Source organism: Callorhinus ursinus, unplaced genomic scaffold, assembly GCF_003265705.2.
Source record: "Callorhinus ursinus isolate GAN/ISIS: 27379988/994484 unplaced genomic scaffold, GSC_fseal_2.0 scaffold25, whole genome shotgun sequence".
Lineage (NCBI taxonomy): Eukaryota > Metazoa > Chordata > Mammalia > Carnivora > Otariidae > Callorhinus > Callorhinus ursinus.
In genome coordinates, this window is record NW_027397087.1 from 33,522,905 (window position 1) to 33,550,810 (window position 27,906).

At 36.4% G+C, this 27,906-nt stretch overlaps 1 protein-coding gene across 3 annotated transcripts in view; it reads left to right on the forward strand.

The window, feature by feature from the left end:
* Positions 1-27,506, forward strand: part of SPESP1 (sperm equatorial segment protein 1) — a 154,602-nt gene extending 127,096 nt beyond the window's left edge. Inside the window, exons 1-2 of one of the 3 annotated variants that reach the window (XM_073877271.1) lie at positions 15,925-16,048; positions 24,659-27,506. In XM_073877271.1, the coding sequence (XP_073733372.1) occupies positions 15,958-16,048; positions 24,659-25,692 (1,125 nt within the window). In that variant the 5' untranslated portion in view covers positions 15,925-15,957 and the 3' untranslated portion in view covers positions 25,693-27,506. Of the gene's footprint in view, positions 1-15,924; positions 16,049-23,921; positions 23,982-24,658 lie in introns of those variants that run through there. The other 2 variants (XR_012373688.1, XR_012373687.1) reach the window with 2 other exon arrangements.
* Positions 27,507-27,906: the final 400 nt, after the last annotated feature.

Sequence of the window (27,906 nt, forward strand, 5' to 3'; positions counted from 1 at the left end):
TTGACTTCCTCTTTGCCGATTTGGATGCCTTTGATTTCTTTTTGTTGTCTGATTGCTGTGGCTAGGACTTCTAATACTATGTTGAATAGCAGTGGTGAGAATGGACATCCCTGCCGCATTCCTGACCTTAGGGGAAAAGCTCTCAGCTTTTCCCCATTGAGAATGATATTCGCTGTAGGTTTTTCATAGATGGCTTTTATGATATTGAGGTATGTACCCTCTATCCCTATACTCTGAAGAGTTTTGATCAAGAAAGGATGCTGTACTTTGTCAAATGCTTTTTCTGCATCTATTGAGAGGATCATATGATGCTTGTTCTTTCTTTTGTTAATGTATTGTATCACGTTGATTGATTTGCGGATGTGGAACCAGCCTTGCAGCCCAGGGATAAATCCCACCTGGTCGTGGTGAATAATCCTTTTAATGTACTGTTGGATCCTCTTGACTAGTATTTTGGTGAGAATTTTTGCATCCATGTTCATCAAGGATATTGGTCTGTAATTCTCCTTTTTGATGGGGTCTTTGTCTGGTTTTGGGATCAAGGTAATGCTGGCCTCCTAAAATGAGTTTGGAAGTTTTCCTTCCATTTCTATTTTTTGGAACAGTTTCAGGAGAATAGGTATTAATTCTTCTTTAAATGTCTGATAGAATTCCCCTGGGAAGCCATCTGGCCCTGGCCTTTTGTTTGTTTGGAGATATTTGATGACTCCTTCAGTTTCCTTAGTGGTTATAGGTCTGTTCAGGTTTTCTATTTCTTGCCGGTTCAATTTTGGTAGTTGATACATCTCTAGGAATGCATCCATTTCTTCCAGGTTATCTAATTTGCTGGCATAGAGTTGTTCATAATATGTTCTTATAATTGTTTGTATTTCTTTGGTGTTCGTTGTGATCTCTCCTCTTTCATTCATGATTTTGTTGATTTGGGTCATTTCTCTTTTTGATAAGTCTGGCTAGGGTTTTATCAATCTTGTTAATTCTTTCAAAGAACCAGCTCCTAGTTTCGTTGATCTGTTCGCTGTTCTTTGGTTTCTATTTCATTGATTTCTGCTCTGATCTTTATGATTTCTCTTCTCCTGCTGGGTTTAGGCTTTATTTGCTGTTTTTTCTCCAGCTCCTTTAGGTGTAGGGTTAGGTTGTGTATTTGAGACCTTTCTTGTTTCTTGAGAAAGGCTTGTATTGCTCTATACTTTCCTCTCAGGACTGCCTTTGCTGTATCCCAAAGATTTTGAACAGTTGTGTTTTCATTTTCAATGGTTTCCATGAATTTTTAAAATTCTTCTTTAATTTCCTGGTTGACCCATGCATTCTTTAGTAGGATGCTCTTTAGCCTCCATGTATTTGAGTTCTTTCTGAATTTCCTCTTGTGATTGAGTTCTAGTTTCAAAGCATTGTGGTCTGAAAATATGCAGGGAATAATCCCAATCTTTTGGTACCAGTTGAGACCTGATTTGTGACCTAGGATGTGATCAATTCTGGAGAATGTTTCATGGGAACTAGAGAAGAATGTGTATTACATTGCTTTGGGATGGAATGTTCTGAATATGTCTGTGAAGTCCATTTGGTCCAGTGTTTCATTTAAAGTCTTTATTTCTTTGTTGATCTTTTGCTTAGATGATCTGTCCATTTCAGTTAGGGGGGTGTTAAAATCCCCCACTATTATTGTATTGTTGTCAATGTGTTTCTTTGCTTTTGTTATTAATTGCCTTATATAATTGGCTGCTCCCATGTTAGGGGCATAGATATTTACAATTGTTAGATCTTCTTGTTGGATAGACCGTTTAAGTAGGATATAGTGTCCTTCTTCATCTCTTATTACAGTCTTTGTTTTAAAATCTAATTTCTCTGATAGAAGGATTGCCACCCCAGCTTTCTTTTGGTGTCCATTAGCATGGTAAATGGTTTTCCACCCCCTCACTCTCAATCTGGGGGTGTCTTTGGGTCTAAAATGAGTCTCTTGCAGGCAGCATATTGATGGGTCTTGTTTTTTAATCCAATCTGATAGCCTGTGTCTTTTGATTGGGGCATTGAGCTCATTAACATTCAGGGTAACTATTGAAAGGTATGAATTTAGTGCCATTGTATTGCCTGTAAGGTGACTGTTACTGTATATTGTCTGTGTTCCTTTCTGATCTATGCTGCTTTTATGCTCTTTTTGCTTAGAGGACCTCTTTCAATATTTCTTGTAGGCCTGGTTTTGTGTTTGCAAATACCTTTAGTTTTTGTTTGTCCTGGAAGCTTTTTATCTCTCCTTCTATTTTCAGTGATAGCCTAGCTGGATATAGTATTCTGGCTGCAGATTTTTCTCGTTTAGTGCTCTGAAGATATCATGCCAGTCCTTTCTGGCCTGCCAGGTCTCTGTGGATAGGTCTGTTGCCAATCTAATGTTTCTGCCATTGTAGGTTACATATCTCTTCTCCTGAGCTGGATTTTCTCTTTGTCTCTGAGACTCATTAGTTTTACTATTAGATGTCAGGGTGTTGACCTATTTTTATTGCTTTTGAGAGGGGTTCTCTGTGCCTCCTGGATTTTGAGGCCTGTTTCCTTCCCCACATTAGGGAAGTTCTCTGCTATAATTTACTCCAATATACCTTCTGCCCCCCTCTCTCTTACTTCTTCTTCTGGGATCCCAATTATTCTAATATTGTTTCGTCTTATCGTATTGCTTATCTCTCGAATTCTGCCCTTGTGATCCTGTAGTTGTTTATCTCTCTTTTTCTCAGCTTCTTTATTTTCCATCATTTGGTCTTCTATATCGCTGATTCTCTCTTCTGCCTCATTTATCCTAGCAGTTAGTGCCCCCATTTTTGATTGCACCTCATTAATAGCCTTTTTGATTTCGACTTGGTTAGATTTTAGTTCTTTTATTTCTCCAGAAAGGGTTTCTCTAATAACTTCCACACTTTTTTCAAGCCCAGCTAGTATCTTTAAAGTCATGATTCTGAACTCTAGGTCCGACATCGTACTAATGTCAGTATTGAGTAGGTCCCTGGGAGACGGTACTACCTCTTGTTCTTTTTGCTGAGGTGATTTTTTTCGTCTTGTCATTTGTCCAGAGGAGAACAGATGAATGAGAGAACAGAATGCTAACAGGTTAACAACATCTCCAGCAAATATACTCTATACAAATATACTCTATACAAAAGACCTGAAACCAGGGGACAAGAAAGGGAAAGACAGAAGAGAAAAAAAAAAAGGCAAAAGAAAAAGATAAAAACAAACAAAAACAGAACAAAACAAAAAAAAAAACAATATGATCAAATATGATCAGGCTAATGCATAGATCAGGGCCACACACTAGCTTTTGGGCATATTTTGGTCTGTTAGAAGAAAGTGCCTGCTAAAATTTTAAAGGAAGAAAGAGTTATATATGTACAAAATAAGGATTGATACAATGAAGGGATGGCAGATGACTGTAAAGATGAAAATTATAAAAGATTTTATAGAAGGAATTGATAAGAAGTTGTTTTTAAAAAGAAAGAAGAAGATTTATAAAGAAAGAGAAAAAAGAAATAAAGGGAAAAAAAAGGGAGAGAATGTAATCAGGCAGGAGACTAGAACAAAGCCATACACTAGTGATTTAGGGTGTATTTTGATCTGTTAGAAGAAATTGTATCTCAAAATTTTAAAGAGAGAAGAACTTATATATATATGCCAAAAATAAGGGTAACTACTATGAAGGGATAAAAATATGACTCTAAAAATGAAAAATAAAAATTTTTTTTAAAAAAGGGATTGATAAGATGTTGTTTGAAAAAGGGAAAAAGAAAAATTCAAAAAAAAACAGTTAAAAAAATTAACTTTGAAAAACTAATGAATTATGGTAAAAAAGCCATGAATTCTATGTGCAGTATTCCCCTAGCGCTGAAGTTCTCCTGTTCTCCTTGATCGGTAGACTTGGTCTTGCTTGCTGGCTGTTCATGCTGATCTTCTGGGGGAGGGGCCTGTTGCCGTGGTTCCCAGATGTCTTTGCCGGAGGCTGAATTGCCCCGCCCTTTCCGGTCCGGGCTAAGCAAGCTGCTCTGGTTTGCTCTCAGGAGCTTTTGTTCCCTGCAAGCTCTCCGTACAGCTTTGGAGGACCAGGGTGAAAATGGTGGCCTCCTAATCTCCGCCCGGAGGAGCTGAGAACTCGGGGTACCGCTCCTCAGTGTGCCCCCAGAGAAAAGCAGTCGGTCACTCCTGTCTCCCCGGTCTCCGGCCGCACTCTGTGCTCACCCGGCCTGTGACTGAGCATTTCTGTCTCTGGCACCCGACCCCGTGTGGAGCCTCCAAACCCAGCAGATCCCTGTGGTTCACTCCTGCGCCGCTCCTCCCGGGGGAGGAAGGGGAGTCTCCCTGGATTTGTCGCTTGTTGGGTCCCTGCTGGAGGAGCAGTGGCCCAACTGTCACTGATCACCGTTTATGGCAACCCCGAGCTGAGAGCTTGCTCCTCGGCTCCGTCTCTGCAGCCGGGTTCCCTGCTCTGATACCCAGGAGCTCTGCTGCACTCAGGCACCCCCGGTCTTTCTGTGACCCCGAGGGTCCTGAGACCACACTGTCCCTCTCGAGTTCCACCCCCCGCTTAGCCACTGGAGCGATGTCCCTCAGCGGAGCCGACTTCTAAAAGTTCCGATTTTGTGCTCCGCGGCTCTAGCACTTGCCGGAAGCGGCCGACGGAGGCCCCCTCCCCCACCGTCTATCCTCCCGAATATCGCCTCGGATTCACTTTTATGCACGTCCTACCTTCCAGAAAGTGGTGGCTTTTCTGTTCAGAGAGTTGTTGCTATTCTTTTCTTTGAGCTCCTATTGAGTTCGTAGGTGTTCAGAATGGTTTGATCCCTATCCACCTGAATTCCTGAGACCAGACGAAATCCAGGTCTCCTAGTCCTCCATCTTGCTCTGCCCCCCATAAGTCTTTGTTTTTTTTTTTTAAAACATAAGTTGTATATTAAACACATGATCAGATGGCACCCATCTTATATTGAGAGGTGCAGATTTTTTTAGAATTTCCTCTGATTATCCTGGTTTTGAGTGTATGTCTTTGAATAGCCTATGTATTACATTATGTATTATAACTTATCAGAATCTTTTGGTATCAATATTTTACCAGTTTGAATGAAATGTAGAAACCTTACCTCTCTTTATGTCCTTTACCCTCTCCCATTCACGATATAATTGCCTTAAATATTTCCCTTACAAACATTGAGAACCACATCAGAGTATTATAAATTTTACTTTAACTGTCAAACATAATTTGAAAAACTCAAGAGAAGAAAAGTCTATTGCATTTACCCATGCTTTTGCACTTCCTTTTATTCTTTCTTCCTTCCCAATGTTCCAGCATTCCTTCTTGTATCAGTTTCTTTCTGTTTAATGAACTCCATTTAGCCATTCTTATAGAGTAGGTCTTTTGGCAACTTAATTTCCCTTCATCTCAGAGGTGTTAATCTTTCATTCCTGAGGGATACTTTCCCTTGATAGAGAATTCTAGGTTGACAGTCTTTTTGTTTTGTTGTGTTTTAAGCTCTTGACAAATTATCCCATTTTCTTTTGACCTCCATGGTTTCTCCTGAGAATTCAAATTGTCATTCAGAATTTTTTCCACTATAGATAACGTGTTATTTCTCTCTTCATTCAAGATTTTTTTCTTTGTCTTTAGTTTTCAGAAGTTTGATGAATGTGTCGGCATGGATTTCTTTTGGTTTACTCTGTTTGAGGTTCACTTAGCTTTTTGAATCTGTAAGTTCATGTCTTTTGCCAAACTTGGGATTTTTTCTCAGCCATTATTATGTCTTTGAGTACTTTTCCAGACTCACTTCTTGTTCCTTTCCTTCCAAGATGTGGATGACATGAATGTTAGGTCTTTTTGTTGCAGTCTTACACATCTCCGAGGCTCTGTTCATTTCTTTTTCAGTCTATTTTCTGTTTTTCACATCGAGCATTTGTCGTTGTTCTGTCTTCCAGTTCACGGATTCTTTCCAATGTCCTCTCCATTCTGCTGTTGAGCCTATCCATTAAGTTTTTTTCATTTCAGTCTGTATTTTTCAGTTCTAAAATTTCAGCTTGGTTCTTTATATATTGTTTCTTTGCTGATATTTTCGAGTTCTTTGCTGAGAGTTTCTATTTTTCTTTCTTTTTTTAAGATTTATTTATTTTAGAGAGAGTGCAAGCAGGGGGAGGGGCAGAGGAAAGGGAGAGAAAGAGGGAGAGAGGGAGACTCCCCACTGAGCATAGAGCCCGATGCAGGGCTTGATCCCATGACCCTGAGATCATGACCTGAGCTGAAATCTAGAGTTGGATACTCAGCCTACTGAGCCACGCAGGCGCCCCAAGACTTTCCATTTTTTAGTTGTCTCAGCCATGTCCATAATTGCTTGTTGAAGCATTTTTGTGATGCTGCTTTTAAACCCCTGCCAGATGATACTAACATCTGTGTCATCTTTGTGTTGGTATCTGTTGACTGCTTTTTCTCATTCAAATGGAGATTTTCTTGGTTCATATTGTGACTAGTGGCTTTTGATTAAAACCTGGACATTTTGGGTATTGTGTTGTAAGACTCTGGATCTTATTGAAATCTTCTGTACATATTTAAATAGGCCTCTGAGCCTTTGATGTCACTTTGGTGGAAGACAACTGTTGCCTTGTTACCACAGGTCCCAGCTTCTCATACAGCTTTCTCTACTGGAAGAGAAGGTATTAATTTGTGCTTGGTAGCGACATTTCTATGGGATAAAGGCAGAGGGGTTGGAGCATGTCACCGAAGCCTGATGGGGGTAAAAGTCTGGGCTCTCCACTCAGCGTTTGCTAGTGGCTGTAGGGCGACAAAGTTTTCTGCGGTGTTTGGCTGGAATAGAGTGGTTATTGCCTAAAAGTTTTCTGTCTTGCTAGGCTACCCTTTTACTTGTCCTTTGGCTATAGAGAGCAGTATTTTCTTGGAGACTTTTTCTCTATGTCCATTAGTGTTTCTGGGTTGCTGGCTTCTCCAGTCCCTAGTCTGGGGTATATGTGGCAAAAAGAAAACCCAGGGAACTCACTGCTGTGTCATTCCTTGGATCTTGAAGCTCCTAGTTGGTCTGTCTTCTCTCTGCCTTTCAGAATGCATATTTTATATGTGGTGTCCAGGGTTTTTAACTGTGCTTAGTAGGAAGGATGGGGAAAAGTACATGTTTCCTATCTTTTTGGAAGTGAAAATCCAGATACATTGTTTTAAAACATTTTATTTGGGACTTATGGAAGAGACAATGTGCTTTACAAGTAAGCAAGAATACTTAAGTAGAGGATACATTGGAATGATGTGATGACCTGGTTTGTTTGTTTGTTTGTTTGTTTGTTTGTTTATTTGACAGAGAGAGACACACAGCGAGAGAGAGAACACAAGCAGGGGGAGTGGGAAAGGGAGAAGCAGGCTTCCCGTGGAGCAGGGAGCCTGATGCAGGGCTTGATCCCAGGACCCCGGGATCATGACCTGAGCCGAAGGCAGACGCTTAACGACTGAGGCACCCAGGCGCCCCGACCTGTTTTTATTTTTAATTTTGGTCAAAATATGTTGGAATTAAGCTTGCAATAATTTTGTTTGTATTATTTTCCAGTTTGTATATAAAGTAGTAGATATTAGAAAGGAGAAAGAAGTTTTAGTTGACCATCAGACATCTAAATTATTTAGATAGAATTTTATCTGACTAGTGATTCATAATACTTCATCTAAATAACTTACAGAGAATGCAAATAAATTCAGTATTTTGAGAGTTTGTTTAAAGTTCTTTAAGTTTTCAATTTTATAGGCAATTAACCAGTATACATTACTTTCCTAGCAACATTCCTTTTAATTTACAAGCAGTTTGATGCCAAACCTTAATGTTTTTCTTTTAAGTCTTTAGCTAAACACATATGTTATTAGTTTAAATGTTAGCTTATAGGTCCATAATTAAAAATGGCAGGAAATATAGCCAAGTTAATGTCAAAATAAAATACAATTCATATTAAATATTATCAGAGAATTATAACACTTAAAAACTCTATGTAAGACATTTTAATGGAAAAATTCTATTGGTCATTATGATCTTATAATATTGTGTAGGTTTCATAATAACTAATTTTTAAGACACTAGATATTTGGTTTATAGCACATTTCAAGTGAAATTTCATATTTACATAATTATTATATGTTTTCAAATCATTTCTCAAAAAATTTAGATATATTAGCTTAAGTGCAAAAATCCAAATTCTGCATAGATTTGGATATGCTCTGTTTACTTTCTAGTTTTGTGTTCATGATCATGCTACATGATCACCACACAAATGAAACACATTAAAAAATGCTTTTTTTAAAAAGTACAGTTTTTTATAAGACCTAAATTTTACCAATACTCTTCTGGAATTTTAAATTGTAACATTAAGTAAGAAACTCCCCAAAGAAATATTAAAATTACCTAGTTTTATTATAGACCTGTATTTTATTATTCTTTAAAGTAAAGATAATTCATATAAACATTCCCAAATTTGAATTACATGTATATTTTTAAAAAATTATATTCCCCCTCCTTTTTTTTTTAACCAAAGAAGGGGTGGGAGTGGTTTAGTTTTCCTTTTTAATTCAGAAACTATTCAGAAACTATTGATTCTTTGCCCAAGATTTAAGGTGACATGTTTTTCCTTTCTTAAAACTTTATTCTCAAAGAAACTAGGTATGTTACTGTATAAGATTTTTAATATTAGCATTTTATTACTGTCATTACATTTTATTGTAATTTTTGGCATGCTGTTACTTCTCAGGAGCAAAGAATCTTTTTTCTTTGTTTTCTTCATTTTTGAGTGTAAGGTTTTCTGGAAAAAAAATTGTTATTAAAGCAGTTAATGCATAATACCATTTTAGCTTTACCAATTAGGAAACCTCTCCAGAAACAAAGAAAGTTGTAGCTTTTCGGATTTTTACAAAAAACACATCTATATATATCCACTCTTTTAAATAGACATTGTAAAAGAAATTATTTGGTTTTTTACATTGGTTACCAATTGAAGTTTTATGTATGCAATTAGATATTTTAATTGATGCTTGATAGTACATTTTTAAGAACTTGAGACTTCCAAACATCATTTTTAAAACTCGATTAACGAGGCACCTGGGTGGCTTAGGCGATTAAGTGTCTGCCTTTCGGCTCAGGTCATGATCCTGGGGTTCCGGGATTGAGCCCCACATTGGGGCTCCCTGCTCAGCGGGGAATCTGCTGCTCTCTTTCCCTCTCCCTCTGTATGCTCTCTCTCTCTCAAATAAGTAAGTAAATAAATCTTTAAAAATAAATTAAAATAGGGCACCTGGGTGGCTCAGTCATTAAGCGTCTGCCTTCTGCTCAGGTCATGATCCCAGGGTCCTGGGATTGAGCCCCGCATCGGGCTCCCTGCTCCATGGGAAGCCTGCTTCTCCCTCTCCCACTGCCCTGCTTGTGTTCCCTCTCTCACTGTCTCTCTCTCTGTGTCAAATAAATAAATAAAATCTTTAAAAAAATTAAAATAAAACTTGATTAGTATGCAATATATTTGCATAGATAATAGAGCACTAGGTTTTCTTGGGGTGGTTTGTTACACAGTTTCATTAAAAAAGAAAATAAACTATGTAATTTACATGTGTTAAAACCACTTTTGTTATTGAAAATGACTAGAGCTGAAAATCACATCTTTTAATTTTTAAAAATTTGTAATGCCTTTTAATCTTTAAAAATTTGTAATACCTCTGGCCACAGAAACCATAGTTTCTTAGCTTAGACAGGGGAACCAAAGCACTCCTAACTCTTTGGTTGAAGAAAAAAATCTTATGAGCTATACCGTCATATCCATAATCTTAAATTTAAGAAATTTTACATTAGTTTTGTCTTAGTTCAAAGTAATAAAATCTATGGCATAACGAAACTGGGAAATATAGCTCAGTTTATAGAATGTCTTCAATTAGTTCTACTAACTGAAATGACAATAACATCTATTGATAAAATCAAATTTTTATAAACTTGTTCTTTAAAAATGATTTTTTGTTTTATCTTTATGTTAATATCCAGTAACTATAATACAAAACAGAGTGATAAACATGACCTTTTAAATATATGCATACAATAAAGTACAGAAATCAGAGGCTTAATGAATTTTTATGGTTAATGCCCCTGTGTAACCAATGCCTGAACCAAGTAACAAAATAATACCAGCCTAGACTAGTTTACAAGTATTATGTTTTAATGCATGCAACTATTTAAAATCTTGCATAGAGGGGCACCTGGGTGGCTCAGTTGGTTAAGCTACGGTCTCTTGATTTTGGCTCAGGTCATGATCTCAGGGTTGTGAGATTGAGCCCCATGTCAGGCTGAGCCCAGAGTCTGCTTGGGATTCTCTCTTCTCCTTTTGCCCCTCCCACCACTCACTTACGCTCACTTGCTTTGTCTCTTTCTCAAATAAATAAATAAAATGTTTAAAAAAATAAAAAATAAGTAAATAAAATATTGCATAGAAATTTAGATGACTAGAATTTCCTGTTTCTTACACTTCCAAAACTGAGTTTCTCCAGAAAGAACTTATATAGAGAGAAAGATTATTCATGTAGCTACATGAATCATTAGGCTAACCAAATAAGATTCTTGAATATGATAGACCAAACTGCTTATATTTTTCATCCATCTCAAAGTGTACTTAAAAAAAAAAAAGGCTTCTTTTAAACACTAGTACTGTAATGCTGCTACCAAGAAACAATCGTCAGTTAAAACATTAACTATCTCTTGGGGCGCCTGGGTGGCTCAGTTGTTAAGCGTCTGCCTTTGGCTCAGATCATGATCCTAGGGTCCTGGGATTGAGCCCCACATCAGGCTCCCTGCTCCATGGGAAGCCTGCTTCTCCCTCTCCCACTCCCCCTGCTTGTGTTCCCTCTCTCGCTGTGTCTCTCTCTGTCAAATAAATAAATAAAATCTTTAAAAAAAAAAAACATTAACAATCTCAAATGAAAACTAAGCAATTAGAATAGAGAATATATCAGACTATGGTGTATTTAACAACAAAACAGTTTTAAAAATTACACATAACCCCAAACAAGATAATTTGACCATTCACGAGTTGGAATGGAATGTAGTCAAATTATCCAAAAGCAATTGTAATGTTCAACCTTGTTATTCAGTCAGTATTTTTATGGTGAACTTTAATATTAATAAGTTGTTATTGACAGAACCAATAATTATGTCAGTTTTAATCAAGATTTACAGCTAAAGTAATAGTTGTATGACTTATTATGTTATAAAAGGGAATGCAATTATAATTTAGATGAGGGTTTAAAATTCAGGTAGGTGTGCTTTAAATTAATGCTAAAAGTCAATTGGAAAAGATCAGTAAAAATTAATGTCTGTACATATATATTTTTTAGTTCCGTTGACTAAGATGGCCTAATAACATTGTCACTCTGTAATGCTAGTTTTGATATGTACTGCTAGCCCTCGGATTTTTATCTCTAATATTGTTTTCCTTAAAAAGAAACTAGGATTCCTTGAACAGATAGCTGGTTTTCATCTTTAGGGAAATAAGTACAAATTGGAGGGGTAAGGATGAGAGTGGGATAGGAGATGGCAGGGAGGCAGGCAGCAGTAACTGCCAGAGAACAAGCAAGGATGCTTCAAAAATTCAGAGGTTCCCTCAAAAGGACAGGAGACAGCTTACAGTGGCACCAACTGGCTAAGTTGTGACCATATGAAAATAAAAAAAGAAAATGATAATATAAGACTTAAAAAATGTGTGAGTCGTTGGGCTCCCTGCTCGCAGGGAGCCTGCTTCCCCCCTCTCCCTCTGCCTGCCACTCCCCCTGCTTGTGCTCTCTCTGTCAAATAAATAAATAAAATCTTTAAAAAAATCCTTAAAAAAAAAGTGTATGAGTCATAATGAAATTCAAAAGTGTAAGAACTACTTTTCAAATACTTAATACTTTACTTGGGTGAATTTTCTCCAAATGCTTAAAAATATTGTTTACATTTCATTTTATTTATGTAAACCAGATCAGCAAAAGTGTTTCCTTACTCAAAAACTAATACAAATCAGAGCTTACAAGAAGATCTTACTTATCTCCCTATAAAATATTTATGGACAGACTCATGATTCTTTTGCCAACCTCCCTCCCCACAACCCCTGCCAGAGGCTACGCACCAACAGGATTCACATATTAGAAGATACGCTACCATATTATTTCAGAAGTTAATGAAATGTGTCAAGATGGTCCATTCACACGAAGGTGCTCTCCCAACTGATCCTGATAGCTATACCACAACAGGATAACGAGAACGTGATGCCAAAGCCAAGTGGCCTTTTAAATGTGCTTCAAACATATAGAATTATGCTTTTTATTTACATTTATTTGCTTGTTGATGGGTTTGGTAGTTGTTGCTGGTGGCTATTTTAACTTCTCTCCTTGCCCTTTGTGGTTCTTAAAAAGAATGGAGTGGATGAAAACATCCCCACAGACATTGTTAGAAGCCAAGAACTTATACCCTATGCCTTCTGCTTTCCTAGTCCAAAATCACCTTGCCCTGAAAATTTCATTTGTACCCTTTAGTCATAAGAGATGAAATGAGAAATAATTTGTGTTGCTTACTCTGCAGATGAAAAATACCTAATTCTTTAGGTTCTTGGCTTTGTGGCTTTAAGGCCAAGAAACTTAATGACTTTAAAATGCATAAGAAGCATATTTCAATAAAAAATTTAAATGATCAAATGTAATAGTATATATATTATCCCATTTATGTAAATATATTATGTATAATCTTGAATTCTGTTAAAAAATGTATCAGATGGCAATACTCCCAAATTGATCTACAGATTCAACACTCTGTCACAATCCTAGCTTGCTTTTTTGCAGAAATTAACAAGCTGATACTAAAATTCATATGGAATTACAAAGGACCTAGACTAGCCATAACAATCCTGAAAAAGAACAAAGTTCAAGGACTCACACTTCCTGATTTCAAAACTTACTATACAACTACAGTAATCAAGACAGTGTAGTACTGGCCTAAGAATAGACATAGATGAATGAAATTCAATCGAGAGTCCAGAAAGGACCTCTTATATTATTGGTCAATTGATTTTCAACAAGGATACCAAGACAATTCAGTGGGGAAAAGAACAGTCTTTTCAGCAAATGGTGCTGGGACACCAGGCAAAGGAATGAAGTTGGACCCTTACCTCAAACCTTATATAAAAGTTAATTCAAGCTAGGTCATAGATCTAAATGTAAAAGCTAAAACTTAGAACTCTTAGATGAAAATATAGATGTAAGTCTTTGTGCCCTTGGATTTGGCAACAGTTTCTTAGATGTGACATCAAAAGCACAAGCAGCCTCAATAAAATAGATAAATTGAACCACATTAAAATTAAAAACTTTTGTGCTGCAAATGATAACCTTAAGAAAATGAAAATACAACTAACGAGTAGGAGAAAATATTTTCAATCATATATATGACAAAGATATGGCATATCTGACATATGTCATACATATGACAAAGGACTGGTCTCCAGAATATATAAAGAATACTTACAACTCAATAATAAAGAAAACCCAATTAAAAAAATGGGAAGAGTATCAGAATACAGATTTCTCCAAAGAAGATACACAGATGGCCAACAGGCATGTGAAAAGATGTTCAGTATTATTAGCTATTAGAGAAATACACGTTGAAACTATAATGAGTTATGACTTAACACCCACAAGGATGGCTGTAATCAAAAGGACAGGTAAGTATTAGGATGATATGGAGAAATTGGAACCCTCATATATTGATGGGAATGCAGCTGCTTCGGCAGTTCCTTAAAGGTTAAACATAATATTATCATATGACCTAGTAATTCTACTCCTAGACATATGTTCAAGAGAAATGAAAGCATACATCCACACAAAAACTTGTACATGAGCATAGCAGCATCACCATTATCACTAAAAAGTAGAAACAAGCCAAATGTGTAGCAACTGATGAATTCATAAATGAAAGGTGGTATATCCATACAATGGAATATTATTTGGCCATAAAAAGGAATGAAATACTGATGTACGCTACAATATGGATGAGTTTTAAAAACATTATGCTAAGTGAAAGAAGCCAGTCACAAAAGAACACATATTGTATGATTTAATTTATATAAAACATCAAGAATAGGCAAATCCATAGAGACAGAAGGTAGTTTAGTATTTGCCTAGGGCTGAGGGAATTGGGGAATGGGTTTATTTTGGGGATGATGAAACTATTTTAAACTTAGATCGTGGTTGGTGATAGTCGCACAACTGTGAATATACTAAATACCGTTGAATTGTATGCTTTAAAATATGTAATAGATAAGTTACAAAGGTATTTTAATCCTAGTAACCCTTAGGGATTTTTAATCCCTAAGATTGTAATTTACTTAAAATTACGTTAATGCAATGTTACCTTAGAGATTGATAAAATCTAATAAAAGAAAATTAACAGAACTTAAACAAATTTAGTTTAATTTATGTGATCTAACTTTATATTAGGCTATTTAGGAAGGGCCAGTTAGAAGAAGTGCAGGGCTTTCTGAAAATTGGAGCTATTTAACTACAATAATTATGATGTTGTTGTTGATAAACTTCAGACTTAGAAATTTAGAAAAACATAAAAACTGCCTTCTTAGCCTAAAATAAGAGAACTTTTTTTTAATGCCCAGATTTTCTCACTAATTATTATTGGACTATTAGCTAAGAAATAGAACCAAACAAAAAGCCCAAAAACTAAACAAACCCAAAATCAAAACAAATCAAAACAAAGACAGTCTTTAGACGAGCAGATTTATTTTAGACATAACATGACATTTAGTTTTCCTCTACAACATTCTTACAGAATTTTATAGAATTTTTTTTTACCTGTGATTATTTCCTTAAGATAAATTAGTGGAGGTACAATTAATTTACATACCTGCCAGCATTTGGTTTATTCATTCAGTCATTCACTTAACAAATGCTTTTTGACTGTCTGCCATGGCTCTAGGCACTGGGTAGAACAGGGGATATAGAGAACAAAGCAGACATGGTCACAGCTTTCAAAGAGCTTACAGTATGTAGTAGTTAAAAAACATTAAACAAATATATATAGTTAAGATTATCTTAAATTCTATAAAGAAAAGATCAGTGTGCTAGTGAGAAACTAATGAAGGATGTGAGGATCAAAAAGGAAGAAAAGTTACTTTTTTTTTTTTTTTTTAAGGAGGCTCCACACCCAGCACAGAGCCCAGCATGGGGCTTGAACTCATGACCCTGAGACTGAGACCTGAGCTGAGATCAAGAGTCAGATGCTTAACTGACTGAGCCACCCAGGTGTCCCAGGAAGTTACTTCTTTTACTAAGGAAGTAATTATACACATGCCAATCCTAGGTTTTATTGTTTTAGAACAATTTTTTACCTACTTGACTGACAAAATAAAGATTGTTTTTAACTTGCATTTCTTTTATGAACAGTGAACTTTAGCAACTTTTCATGTTAACTGGCTTTTATTTTATTTCTTGTACTCTCTTCTTCCATCTTTAATTGGCCATTCTTGAGAAGGAAATGTATATTTTGAAACTATTGTTTGTTGATTTAAGTTTTTTATTACATTGCTCATTTTAAATCAGATTTTATTATTTTCCTCAAAATAAACTCAAAACTAACTTACTTTTTGCCTCTGTGTTAAGTGAATGTATTCTTTTATATGTCATTGACTGTCACTTGCTATCCATACTTTGTGGTAACAAAAACATACCAAATTTGGATCAATTTTAGACACCAAAGAAGACATACAGATGGTCAGCAGACACATGAAAAGATGCTCATCATCACTAATCATCAAGGAAATGCAAATCAAAACTACAATGAGATATCACTTCACATCTGTCAGAGTGGCTAAAATCAACACAAGATATGACAGTGTTGGCAAGGATGTGGAGAAAGGGGAATCCTCTTGCACTGTTGGTGGGATTGCAAAATGGTGCAACCACTGTGGAAAACAGTATGGAGGAGGTTCCTCAAAAAGTTAAAAAAAGAACTACCCTACGATCCAGCAATTGCACTACTAGGTATTCACCCAAAGAATACAAAAATACTAATTCAAAGGGGTACATGCACCTTAATGTTTATAGCAGCATTATCTACAATAGCCAAATTATGGAAACAGCCCAAGCGTCCATCAACTGATGAATGGATAAAGAAGATGTGGTATATGTATACAATGGAATTTTACTCAGCTATACAAAAGAATGAAATCTTACCATTTGCAATGACAGTATGTAGTTATGGAGCTAAATGAAATAAATCAGTCCGAGAAAGACAAATACCATATGATTTCACTTATATGTGGAATTTAAGTAACAAGCAAAGGGAAAAAAGAGAGAGGCAAACTGAGAAACAGATTCTAAACTATAGAGAACAAACTGATGGTTACCAGAGGGAAGGTGGGTGGGGGGGTTGGTGAAATAGGTGATGGGGATTAAGGAGTGCGCTTTGTCATGATGAGCACCTGGTGTTGTATGGAAGTGTCAAATCCCTGTATTGTACACCTGAAACGAATGTGACACTGTATGTTAACTAACTGGAATTTAAATAAAAATTTAAAAATAAAAAGTAAAAAAGGTTTTTGGATCAGGTTTAAAAAATATTTCTAAATACATCTTAATATATGAAAGGGATATATTTTCATCCAGTTGACAGTAGAGCAAAATTTTGTATATTTTACTTATGTATTGATTGATTGTATTTTAGCATTTACAAGAGTTGAATTCTTCCAGGACAATTTTATTATCATACTTCTATTTTTCCAGCATCCTTGTGTCATCTTTTTATGACAACATTGTGTAGTTGTTATGTGTACCTGCTTTGAAATAAGGCAGCCTCTGTTTGAATGCCATTATTACCACCTACAAATCAAATATAATCTTAGGCAAATTACTTATCCTTTCTAAGTGTCCTTATTTTCCTCTGTATAAAAACACTCCTCACGTTCAAAGCCCTTAGTATAGCACCTGGCACAAAGCAATTGCTCAGTCAGTCAGCGCTATTATGGTCTTTTCAATCACTGTCTTCCAATTTTCCCCTTCAGATTTCATGCCACTTTTGTTCCTACAGTTGTTTTCCCATTTTGTTTACTTTCCTATTATTTCTGTCATGTGACTAATTCTCACTGTACTATTTCAAGAAGAAAAATGCAGACAGTCTCAAGCACAACTATGACATCTGTATCTGTGATTCCTATTAAACCTTAAGTCTGCTTAGCAGGGAGCCATCCTGCTAACTAGAGGCACTGGAAAACAGCATTATGGTTTCTAAAGGTGGAAGAGATTCTTACCTTATCCACATTCGGAGACATTGCTATGTTTGGTTGGATCACTAACTGGTAAAGAAGATAGAGGAGGATATTATAAAGCACACCAGTGTAAACCATGCATATCCAATGTGTAAAAACTCAACTTCTAGCAGAGTAGTCTGGTCTTCGTAAGAATTTGAATTTTGTTCATCTTTCTAGGAACTTCTGAAGAATGGGGAAAGCAGGTTTTCATAGTGGCCAGTCAGGATGTTTGAGCCTTGACTATCTTTTACTACCTTGCCTGCAAACATTTGTATAAAGATCAAATTGATTTGCAAGAGCAGTCCTGATTAGTGAAACTGAGAAGTCAGTATGAAGTGAAGTAAGTAGATGTTTTAGGGGCCAAAAGTAGGAGGTGGGAAGTGTGTGGCGAGAGGATAGATTTAACAATAGAACAATACGGAGACAAAGGGTTCACAAAGAAGAGAAGAAAAACAAGGTAGAAGATAGGGTGCTGTATTGTTCGGCAGCCATGAACAGGTTTTTTAATGTTGCCTAAGTGATAGTATAAAGGGATAATGAGTACTTCAATTTATTTTTAGGAATCAGCTGGCAGTAAGGATCTCCTTTTCCTGTCCTTTGACAGTCTAATTCACCTAACAGTAACCTGGATGTCCTGTTTACTACTTTGAGAAGGGAGAAGTTAAATGATTAAAAATGGAATGTTTAGTGTGCCTGGGTGGCTCAGTCAGTTAAGCATCTGCCTTTGGCTCAGGTCAGGATCCCAGGGTCCTGGGATTAAGTCCCACATAGGGCTCCCTGCTCAGCGGGGAGTCTGCTTCTCCCTCTCCCTCTCCCCCTCCCCCTTGCCCTTGCTCTCTCTCTCTCAAATAAATAAAATCTTAAAAAAAAATTTTTTTTTAAATGGAATGTTTTGCAGCCTACAATCTACTGGCAATGTCTTTTTAAAAGCATTTAAGCCTTTGTTGGCTGCAGATTTTAGATTTGCATGTGAATAGTGGCCCAGAATTGAAATTTTTCCAAAACCGATATAAAAAAAAATTTATTGTGGAAAAACTTAAATATATACACAAGTAGAAAGAATGGTATAATAAATCTCCATATATCTATAACCAGCTTCAACTACTAACCCACAATTAATTTTGTTTCATTGATATGTCCACCCACATTCCTTTCCCCCTCACCTTCCTGGTCCCTCTCCCCAACTTCTCAGACTTGAATTTTTTAGAAGCAAATTTAATACATCATATAATTTCATTAGTAAAAATTTTAATACGAAGCACTAGAATATAAATAAACAATAATAATGTGAATTTCACACCTAAAAAATAATAATTCCTTAGGATTATCAAATATCTGGCCAATGTTCAAACTTCCCTGATTCTCTCTCTTCTAGTTTGTTTGGTAGAATTGAGATTCAAAGAAGATTCATACATTTAATTCATATATCTTTTAATTCCATTTTAATGTATTCCTCCTTCATCTCTATTTTTGTTCTTGCAATGTAATTGTTGAAACTGGATCAGATGTTCTATAGTTTCCCATAGACTAGATTTTGCTGATTATATCCCTATGGTCTAGTTTATATCTTCCTTTGTTGTCCCATGTATTTTCAGTATATTGTTAGTTAGATCTAGAGAGACCTGTTAGATTCAGGTTTTGGCCATTTTTACAAGACTGCTTCATAGGTGCTATTATGTTCTTTCATCAGGAAATACATAATGTCTGATTGTGTATCTTTTTGTAATACAAATATCTTTGATATTGATAATCATTGCAAAATGTCATAATTATAGGTGGCTTCTTCATTTATTAGCTAGGTAAGTTTATAAATTGAAACTTCCCTCACTTAGAGCTATTTTTCCATATGCAGTTGGGTCTGTTTCTGTATTTTCTGTTCTGTTCCATTCATCTGTACATTCATGTGCAATGCTATACTATTTTTACAATAGAGGCTTTATAATATATTTCAATATCTTATTGGGGCTAGCCTCTATTTTTCCAGTATTCTTACTCATTTTTCCTTCCAGATGAACTCTATAATCCATTTTTCTAACTCCAGAAAACAAGTAATGATATCTTGTTAGGAGCATATTAAATGTATACATTAACAGAGAGAATATGACATCTAAGCATCTTTATGATATTGAATCTTCTTGTCTAAGAACATGGTATATCTTTCCATTTGCTGAAGCTTACATTATGTTTTTTGGAAGATTTTGTTACATTCCTATATCAGTTTTCTGTGGCTGCTATAACAAATTACTATAAACTTGGTATCAAAAAATAACAGAAATTTATTCTCTCACAGTTTTAGAGGCCATAAGTCTAAAATCAGCTTCACTGAGCCAAAATCAAGGTGTAAGGCAGAGCTGTGTTCCCTCTGCAAGCTCTAAGAGACAATATTTTAATTGGCTCTTCTAGCTTCTGGTAGCTGCCAGCATTCCAAGTCTTATGGCCACTTCATTCTAATCTTTGCCTCCTCCTCCATATTACCCCTTCCTCTTCTGTGTACCAATCTCTGTTTGTCTCTCTCTTATAAAAACATTTGTGATTGGATTTGGAGTCTACCCAGATAATCTAGGATAACCCCCTGTCAAGATCCTTAATTTAATCACATCTGCAAAGACCTTTTTTCTTATAAGGTAGTAGTTATAGGTTCCAGGGATTAGGACCTGATATCTGGATGCCGATATTCAGCCTAATGTAATTACTCCTATAGATTTTGGACATGTCTTTTTAAATTTATGATTAGATATTTTCTTTCATTATTTGTTATCAAAATCTTCTTTATCTTTTAACTGGTTTATATTGGTATACTGATTTTTGTATGTTGATTTTATAACTTGCTACTTTTCTAAATTCTCTTACTCCTTGTAGTAGCTTTTCAAAGGAATGCTTTTGTTTTTTTTTTTTTAATATTTTATTTATTTATTTGACAGAGAGAGAGAGAGACAGAGTGAGCACAAGCAGGGGGAGTGGCAGGCAGAGGCAGAGGGAGAAGCAGGCTCCCCACAGAGAAGGGGGAGCCCGATGCGGGACTCGATCCCGGGACTCCGGGATCATGACCTGAGCCGAAGGCAGTGGCTTAACCAACTGAGCCACCCAGGCGCTCAAAGGAATGCTTTTGTGTTGCTAGATGGCTAATTATATCATCTACACATAAACATAGTTTAAACTTTTTCTTCCCAACTCTCATGCTTCCAGTTATTTTCCATTGTCTGATTACATTGACTAATACCTCCGACATGATGTTAAATAATAATGGAGATATTAGTATCCTGATCTTATTTCAGTCTTTAGCAGAAAAGCTTCTAGTGTTTTTTACAGATAGGATCCAAGGCGTATTTTTTTTAAGGGATTTAACTTTATAATTTAAGATGAGAAATGTCAGCAATTATCTTTATAGAGCTTTATTTATTTATTTTCCTTTTTAGGGCTTTTAAAGCATTTTTCAAGTATCTGATTTATTTGGTTCTATGAGATAAAAGGACAAATAGAGTAACTTAATTTTATAGTTAAGTAAATGTTGAGAGAAATTAAGTAATTGCCTAAGGTCATGATGCTTAGAAAGTGGTACAAGGTGGACCAGAATAAAAAAAGGTTTTTTTTCACTGCACTAGGCTGCATATTCATTTTACTTAATATTTTCCTCCAGGAAAACTATAGATTCAGGACAACGCATTACGTGCCTATGAGAATACATAAATAAGTTATTTTCCTTTTTAAAATGTGAGTTTTAATGGTTCGCTATATTGAATGATTGGGTATGTGCGCTTATGTGTTTTTAGAGAGTAAAATACTATATGTGGGTAAGTGTAAAGTCCCCTTTAATGACCTGACTTCAGTCCCATTTCCTCTCCTCGGAGACAATGTAGTATAGACTCGGACAGTTGTGGTTTTTTTCTTTTTTTGTAATGCCAAGTGCCAGACTTAAGCTTTGATTGTAGAGGCATCCATATCAAAGAGCCATCCATCTCAAAGATTGCTATCTTAAATATACGCTGTGCCAGCCACAAGCCTAGATAAAGAGCCAGGCCACCTGCCCCTAATGAGGCTCCTTTGTTCTGCAGATCTTAATTGATTTTGATAACTGTCCTTTTGGGTCATTTGTTTTTTCCTCTGCCTGAGCTTCAAATTCATGCTCTTATGTTTTAATTCATCAATAAAGAGTGAGCCCTAGAGCCCCCACATTTGACCCCAATAAAAGGAGAACCCCTGGCCCATTTGCCCTCTACCCCCCCCCCCCCCCCCCGCCCCGCCCCACTCTCTGGCACTGTCTCTGGCTCCCTTTCTTTCCTGGGCTCCCACACACTCTCCTTCTCTCCCTCTCTCTGTTTTTTTCTCTCCATCCCTCTCCACCTCCCGCTGTGTGGCCCCAAGTGTACTATGTAATTTCCAGGTCTTATAAGTAATAAACCTTTGTTTTGTCAAAGTTTCCTGATGGTTGTTGCTGAAGGATGTCTTGGAATCGTAATAAGAACCACAAGGGTCAGTCCAGTCATAACACTGATTTGGAAAGGGGAAATGTCTGTGGGCAGCTCACTCCAGGGCCCAGGTGAGCACCACCAGGCATTTCTAGTCTGCAGCCTTACTATGGATAGGCTGAGACTGGCACAAAATAGGCAACAACCCACAAGCGTTAGGTATGTTAACCTTCTAGTCCATTTTTTAAAATCCACAATTCACAGACAAAAATGCATGATACAGGGTCAGCGATTTTATGAGAATTATTACAGAGATGATATCAAAATCTATCTCCCTTTTTTCACTTATCATTGTCATATGGATCTTGAAGTATGCAAGGCTTTTCTAAGCATAACATAAAATGCAGAATGTACTTTTAGAATCTAGATCTCCAGAGAAGTCTGGTATCTTTCCATTATCACTTTGCCTACTAAACTGTTCTCATTAAGAAAGTTTTTAGGGGCGCCTGGGTGGCTCAGTTGTTAAGCATCTGCCTTCGGCGCAGGTCCTGATCCCAGGGTCCTGGGATCGAGCCCCGCATCGGGCTCCCTGCTCGGCGGGAGCCTGCTTCTCCCTCTCCCACTCCCCCTGCTTGTGTTCCTTCTCTTTCTGTGTCTCTCTCTGTCAAATAAATAAATAAAAAATCTTAAAAAACTTGTTTTTAATTTAGAAATATACTTTCAATTTTGATTAAATATCCATCTGGCCTTTCTAAGTTGTAACAAGACTTAAGGAAGAGAGGAAAAACATTTAAATATAAAGCATTTTTAACCGTTTTGTGCTTGTGAAAGTGCTGAATAGAAGTACCTGCTGAACATAAAGTTTGTAATTTCATTTTGCCTGCAGAGGGAGGATTTAGGTAGGAGTTACGCATTAGAGTTTGGTAAAAAGTGACTTACTTTCTTGAATTAAGTCAATTTATATCCTTGATAGTGGCAAAATCATTTCAAAATGTAGGGGCGCCTGGGTGGCTCAGTTGGTTAAGCGACTGCCTTCGGCTCAGGTCATGATCCTGGAGTCCCGGAATCGAGTGCCGCATCGGGCTCCCTGCTCAGCGGGGAGTCTGCTTCTCCCTCTGACCCTCTTCCCTCTCGTGCTCTCTATCTCTCATTCTCTCCCTCTCAAATAAATAAATAAAATCTTTTAAAAAATGACATGTAGTACAAAATTCCAGCACTTAATATTAAAAACCATCTTAGGAGTAGGGGACCTGAGGAGAATTTCGGAATATCTTATTCAATAATCTTTTTTGTTTTCTGTGTTGGAAATGAGAGGCTTCACCAACCACTCAGATGCTGCAAAATACCTGTATAAATAGAACTGCTATTTTGTTTTAAGAGTGAAGTGTTGATGGTTTAGACCAGGAGTTGGCAAACTTTTTCTGTAAAGGGCCGGATAGTATTTTCAGCTTTGTACCCCATGTGGTCTCTGTTGTAACTACTCAGTTCTATTGTTGCAACCAAAAGCAGCCATAGATAATACATAAACAGATGGGCAAGACTGGCTGGGTTCCAATACAACTTTATTTACAAAACAATTAGGTGGATATTAATGTGGGAATCAAAAGCAAAAGAAAATAAATTTCCTTACAACTTGCTGCCAGTTGACAAGTCCTTGATACAGGCAGAGTGACCTTCCTCTAGGAACTCAATTACCTTGATGTTGATACTTTGCTAAGGGCAAAGGGCAATCTTAGTGTAACATTATCCCAACCACCAGGATCCTGTAAGTCTCCTTTAACATATAAAAATTCCTTTGGAAACTTCCTTTTCCTATAACCCCCATGATATATGTTAGCAATCATCCTTCAAGCAGATGGCCCAGTGATATACATCTGAAGGGTTTCATGAGTAAGGTTTTACTAGACGGTGATAAATGACCTTTTCCTAACAATAGTTAGCCCCTCAAGGTCCTGGAAACCTTGCTTCCAAATTCCTTAGAGACCTAGGCTATCCCTAACCCCCCTCCCAACTTGAAAATATATAATGGGCCACCCCTCACAATCCCAGTGCAGCTCTTTCTGCCCATGGGTGCTGTCCCCTTGCTTTAATAATACCACCTTTTTGCACTAAAGTTGTCTCAAGAATTCTTTCTTGACTGTTTGCTCTGAACCTTAACATTTCTACATCAGATATGACCCACAGGCTGTAGTTAGATCTTTGCTGGGTTGAAGGCAATGGTATACTGGTAAACGTTCAACAACTAGCTTTTTGGAGAGACTGGTAAGCCGAGATTTATAGCACTTGCCCATTTATGTGACGTAAATATTTCCATCACAGTTGATTTCAGGCTATTTATTTGATGTTACTGAACAGGGACAGAGAAAGAGATATAGACTAGTATACCATCACATAGCATTTCTACCATACAGCTACACTAGATGTAAATAACCTCAAGACCATAGATAATAGTAAAATGACATAAAGTAATAAGAAGTGATGGATTTTGAATACAATTTGTTTAATTGCAAATTAAAATAATTTTTAATAATGTCTATGTTTAACATTTGGTTCACAAAATTCCTAAAAATTGAATAATTGGTTCTGGTGAGCCAGTATGAGCCAATTCCAGCACACCACTGTGGTGGAGGATATGGTCAAGAATTTTGTCTTAAGAAGCTACCTACTGAATCATATGGGAGAGTAAAACCGAAAAAATATAGAGAATTGTGTTAATATGCAACTTTTGCACTAATCTTGTTCATGTGTTAAGGATCTGAATAAATATATATTTTTTTATTTAGGTGAAAATCGACTGGGCCAAAAGTGCTTTATTTCTTGGTTCTTTATCTCAACTTTTAAGTGATAACATAGGAAGTAAATTAGGTCAGTAGATTCTGTCAATATATCATATATAATATTAAGTGTTACTTACTGTTTGATTTTTCTTTTCCTTTAAGGCATAACTGTGACGCCTGATGAAGAACAAAACTTAAATCATTATGTAGAAGTTTTACAGAACCTAATACTAAGTGTCCCTACTAAGGAGCCAGGTCCTGAGAAAAAATCAAAGTCTCCAAATAATGTTCATTCTATAGGACCGAAAGTATCAAGATTAAAGGAGATAATCACACATGGAGACTTTTCCACTGAAAATGGTGTTTTAATCAATCGTATCAGTGAAGAACCCACAGCTTCCCCTACCGGAGGCTTCACACTGGAAGTAGAGAAGAAGGAAACTACCCAAAGTACAGCATTCTGGTCAACTAAACCAAATAAAGTTTCTGTTGTGTTGCACACAGATGAACCATATATTGTAAAAGAGCCAGAGCCAGAGCCAGAACTGGCACAAACTGAGGCACCAAAGCCATGGCCAAACGTTACTGAGACATCCCCAAGTCCAGATGTCACCTCGGGCCAACCATTTATTGCCTCTTCAGGTTGGAGCACTGACGTGGATAAGGTCACAGAACTAGAAGATGTTCCTCAGCTCTTGGGTGAAAATGAAATGGAAAAATCGGATGCACTAACGTTTGAAAAACGCCCACAGGTTCTGAGTAATGAAGACATTTTGAAAAAAATTTCAGATATTCGTTCACAGGTACAACAGGTACCTCTTGCTGAGAGCCTCAAGCCAGAATACAGAGAGGACATTCAAGCCTCTAGAGAGCACCTAAAACGGAGCCTTGCTTTAGCAGAAGCAGCGGAACATAAACTACAAAAGATGTATAAATCCCAGCTGTTACCACCAGGACGAAACAGTAGTGGAATTGATGACATTGAAACTGTTATTAACATGCTGTACAATTCCAGATCTAAATTATCTGAATATTTAGATATTAGACATGTTCCACCAGAAATGAGACAAAAAGTTACTACAGTATTCAATACACTGAAAAAAATATTATGTGTAAGTCAACTAGAAACTCAAAACCTTATTAGGAAGTTATTAAAGAATAATATAAAAATTTTAAACGTACTTGATGTTCCATGACAAAGTTGATTTAAGCAAACTACATTCATTTCACTGGAGAAATAAACATATTAGTGATTTACAAGTTGTATGAAAATTTTTTCTATTGTTGTTCAATGTGCTAACATCTTTCCATGTCATATGTTATAAAAAAATTTCATATGCACGAAAGCCTAATAATTTAAAATAAAATTTTGGTTCAGGAGTTTGTAGTTTTTTTCTCATTAATTAACTTTAAAAGTTATGAAGATCTTTGATTTTACTTGAATAGATTAGTTAAATTCACCCATTTTGTAAGAGTTAGGAGACGGTGTGCAATCTGTATGTAGCCTGTTTTAAATAATTGAATATAAATGTAAAATTTTAGGATATATGGTCTTTATTACTCTTTGAGAGAATCTGAGTTTTCTGTCTGAATAACAAAGTTGGAACTTGAATCAGCACTTTTATTTGAATATCTGTCTGCCTCCTTTGAAAGGTGGATGGTATATGAAGATACGTCCCTGTTTCTTTGTTGTTAAGTACTTTTGGAGTATCAGTGAGTGACTGTAGCTTGGATTTGTAATGTAGCCATTCTCACTTCCTATTTTTGTTTATTTCTATATATATACATCGAAGCTTTGCAAATCTTTTGTCAGGAATATGACTAACACGACTAAGGTTAACTGTGTAATATTATGCTTATGGTGCACGTAATTCTCTTTCATGATTTGACGAGTATTATATTTAAATTCATTTATTTATTCACTCATCAAACCAGTCATTTATACTTTAGTAGAGATTTATTGACCTTTTAGGCTATGTGCAGAAAAAATACTAGGCTTTGGGGATATAGTAAGACCTAGTTCCTTCTCTCTTTGAGATTGTATTAGAGGAGGAAAGATAGACATTAAATAAATAACCTCAGTAATTTTTAAATTTCAGTTGTGACAAGTTGTTATGAATCTGTGAGAAGTTCGATCTCCCCTAGACCAAAAATAACTGGAAAGCTATCTTGAGAAAGTAGCATTTAAGGCGATATCTGAAGGATGAGGCTGCATGTTGGGGGAAGGCGGCATTCCAGGCAGAGGGAGGAGCAAGTGCGATGCTCTGAGTTGGGAAGGAGTATGGCAAGTTCAAGAAGTAGCTGGAGTGTAAGAAAGGCAGAACATCTCAAGATGGAGCTGGTTAGGTACATAGGGTCGGAACAGATCCCGCAAGGCCATAAAGTGTGTGCATATTGACGATGCTAGCTGTTATCCTATGACCGCTGAGAAGCATTTGTGGATTTTAAGCAAAAGATGGGTATGATCAAATTTGTGTTTTTAAAAAAACCACTCTGGCTGCAGTTTTGGAGGCAGGCAAAAGTAGAAGTGCACTAAGCAAAGGCCAAATTTAGCTTCGACTAGTTCGAAAGAAGTGTTAGTTTAGAAGTAGAATGAACAGTATTTGGTGATTGCATGGACATGGACACTGAGAAAGTAGCAGGGATCAAAAAGAATTCCTACACAATTAGCTAGATCATAAAAAAGACCACATAGGTTTTGTTTCACAATAATACTCATTACTGTTTCCCGTTGTTTGTTTTATTTTGTGTGTGTGTTGCTTATTTTTTAAAATTAATTTTACTATGGAAGATTTCAAACATGTGAAAAAGTAAACAGATTAATGTAATAGGTCTATGTACCTAATGTCCAGTTTCAACAGTGATCTACTAATGACCTGTCTTGTTTCACCTAAACCCTCACCTTTTCCCCTTTCCTATTTTATGTTGAATTAAATCCCAGATACTTTTTCATTTCATTTGTAAAGATTACAGTGTGAAGCTCTTTAAGTTTTTTTTAAAAAAAAAACAACCACAATATCATCACACATACAAATTTAATAATTCTTTATCATCAAATATCCAGTCATTGTTCAGATTTTCAACTGTTAATAATTTTCTTAAATTTAGAGTTTGTATGAATCAAAGATCCAAATAAAGTTCACACATTGAGATTTGATTTGACTCGTAAATCTTTTTTTTTTTTTAAGATTTTATTTATTTATTTGACAGCGAGAGAGGGAACACAAGCAGGGGGAGTGGGAGAGGGAGGAGCAGGCTTCCTGCCGAGCAGGCTTCCTGCCGAGCAGGAGCCCGATGAGGGGCTCGATCTGGGCTCCATCCCAGGACCCTGAGATCATGACCTGAGCCGAAGGCAGACACTTAATGACTGAGCCACCCAGGCGCCCCATAAGTCTTTTAATCTAAAGAGT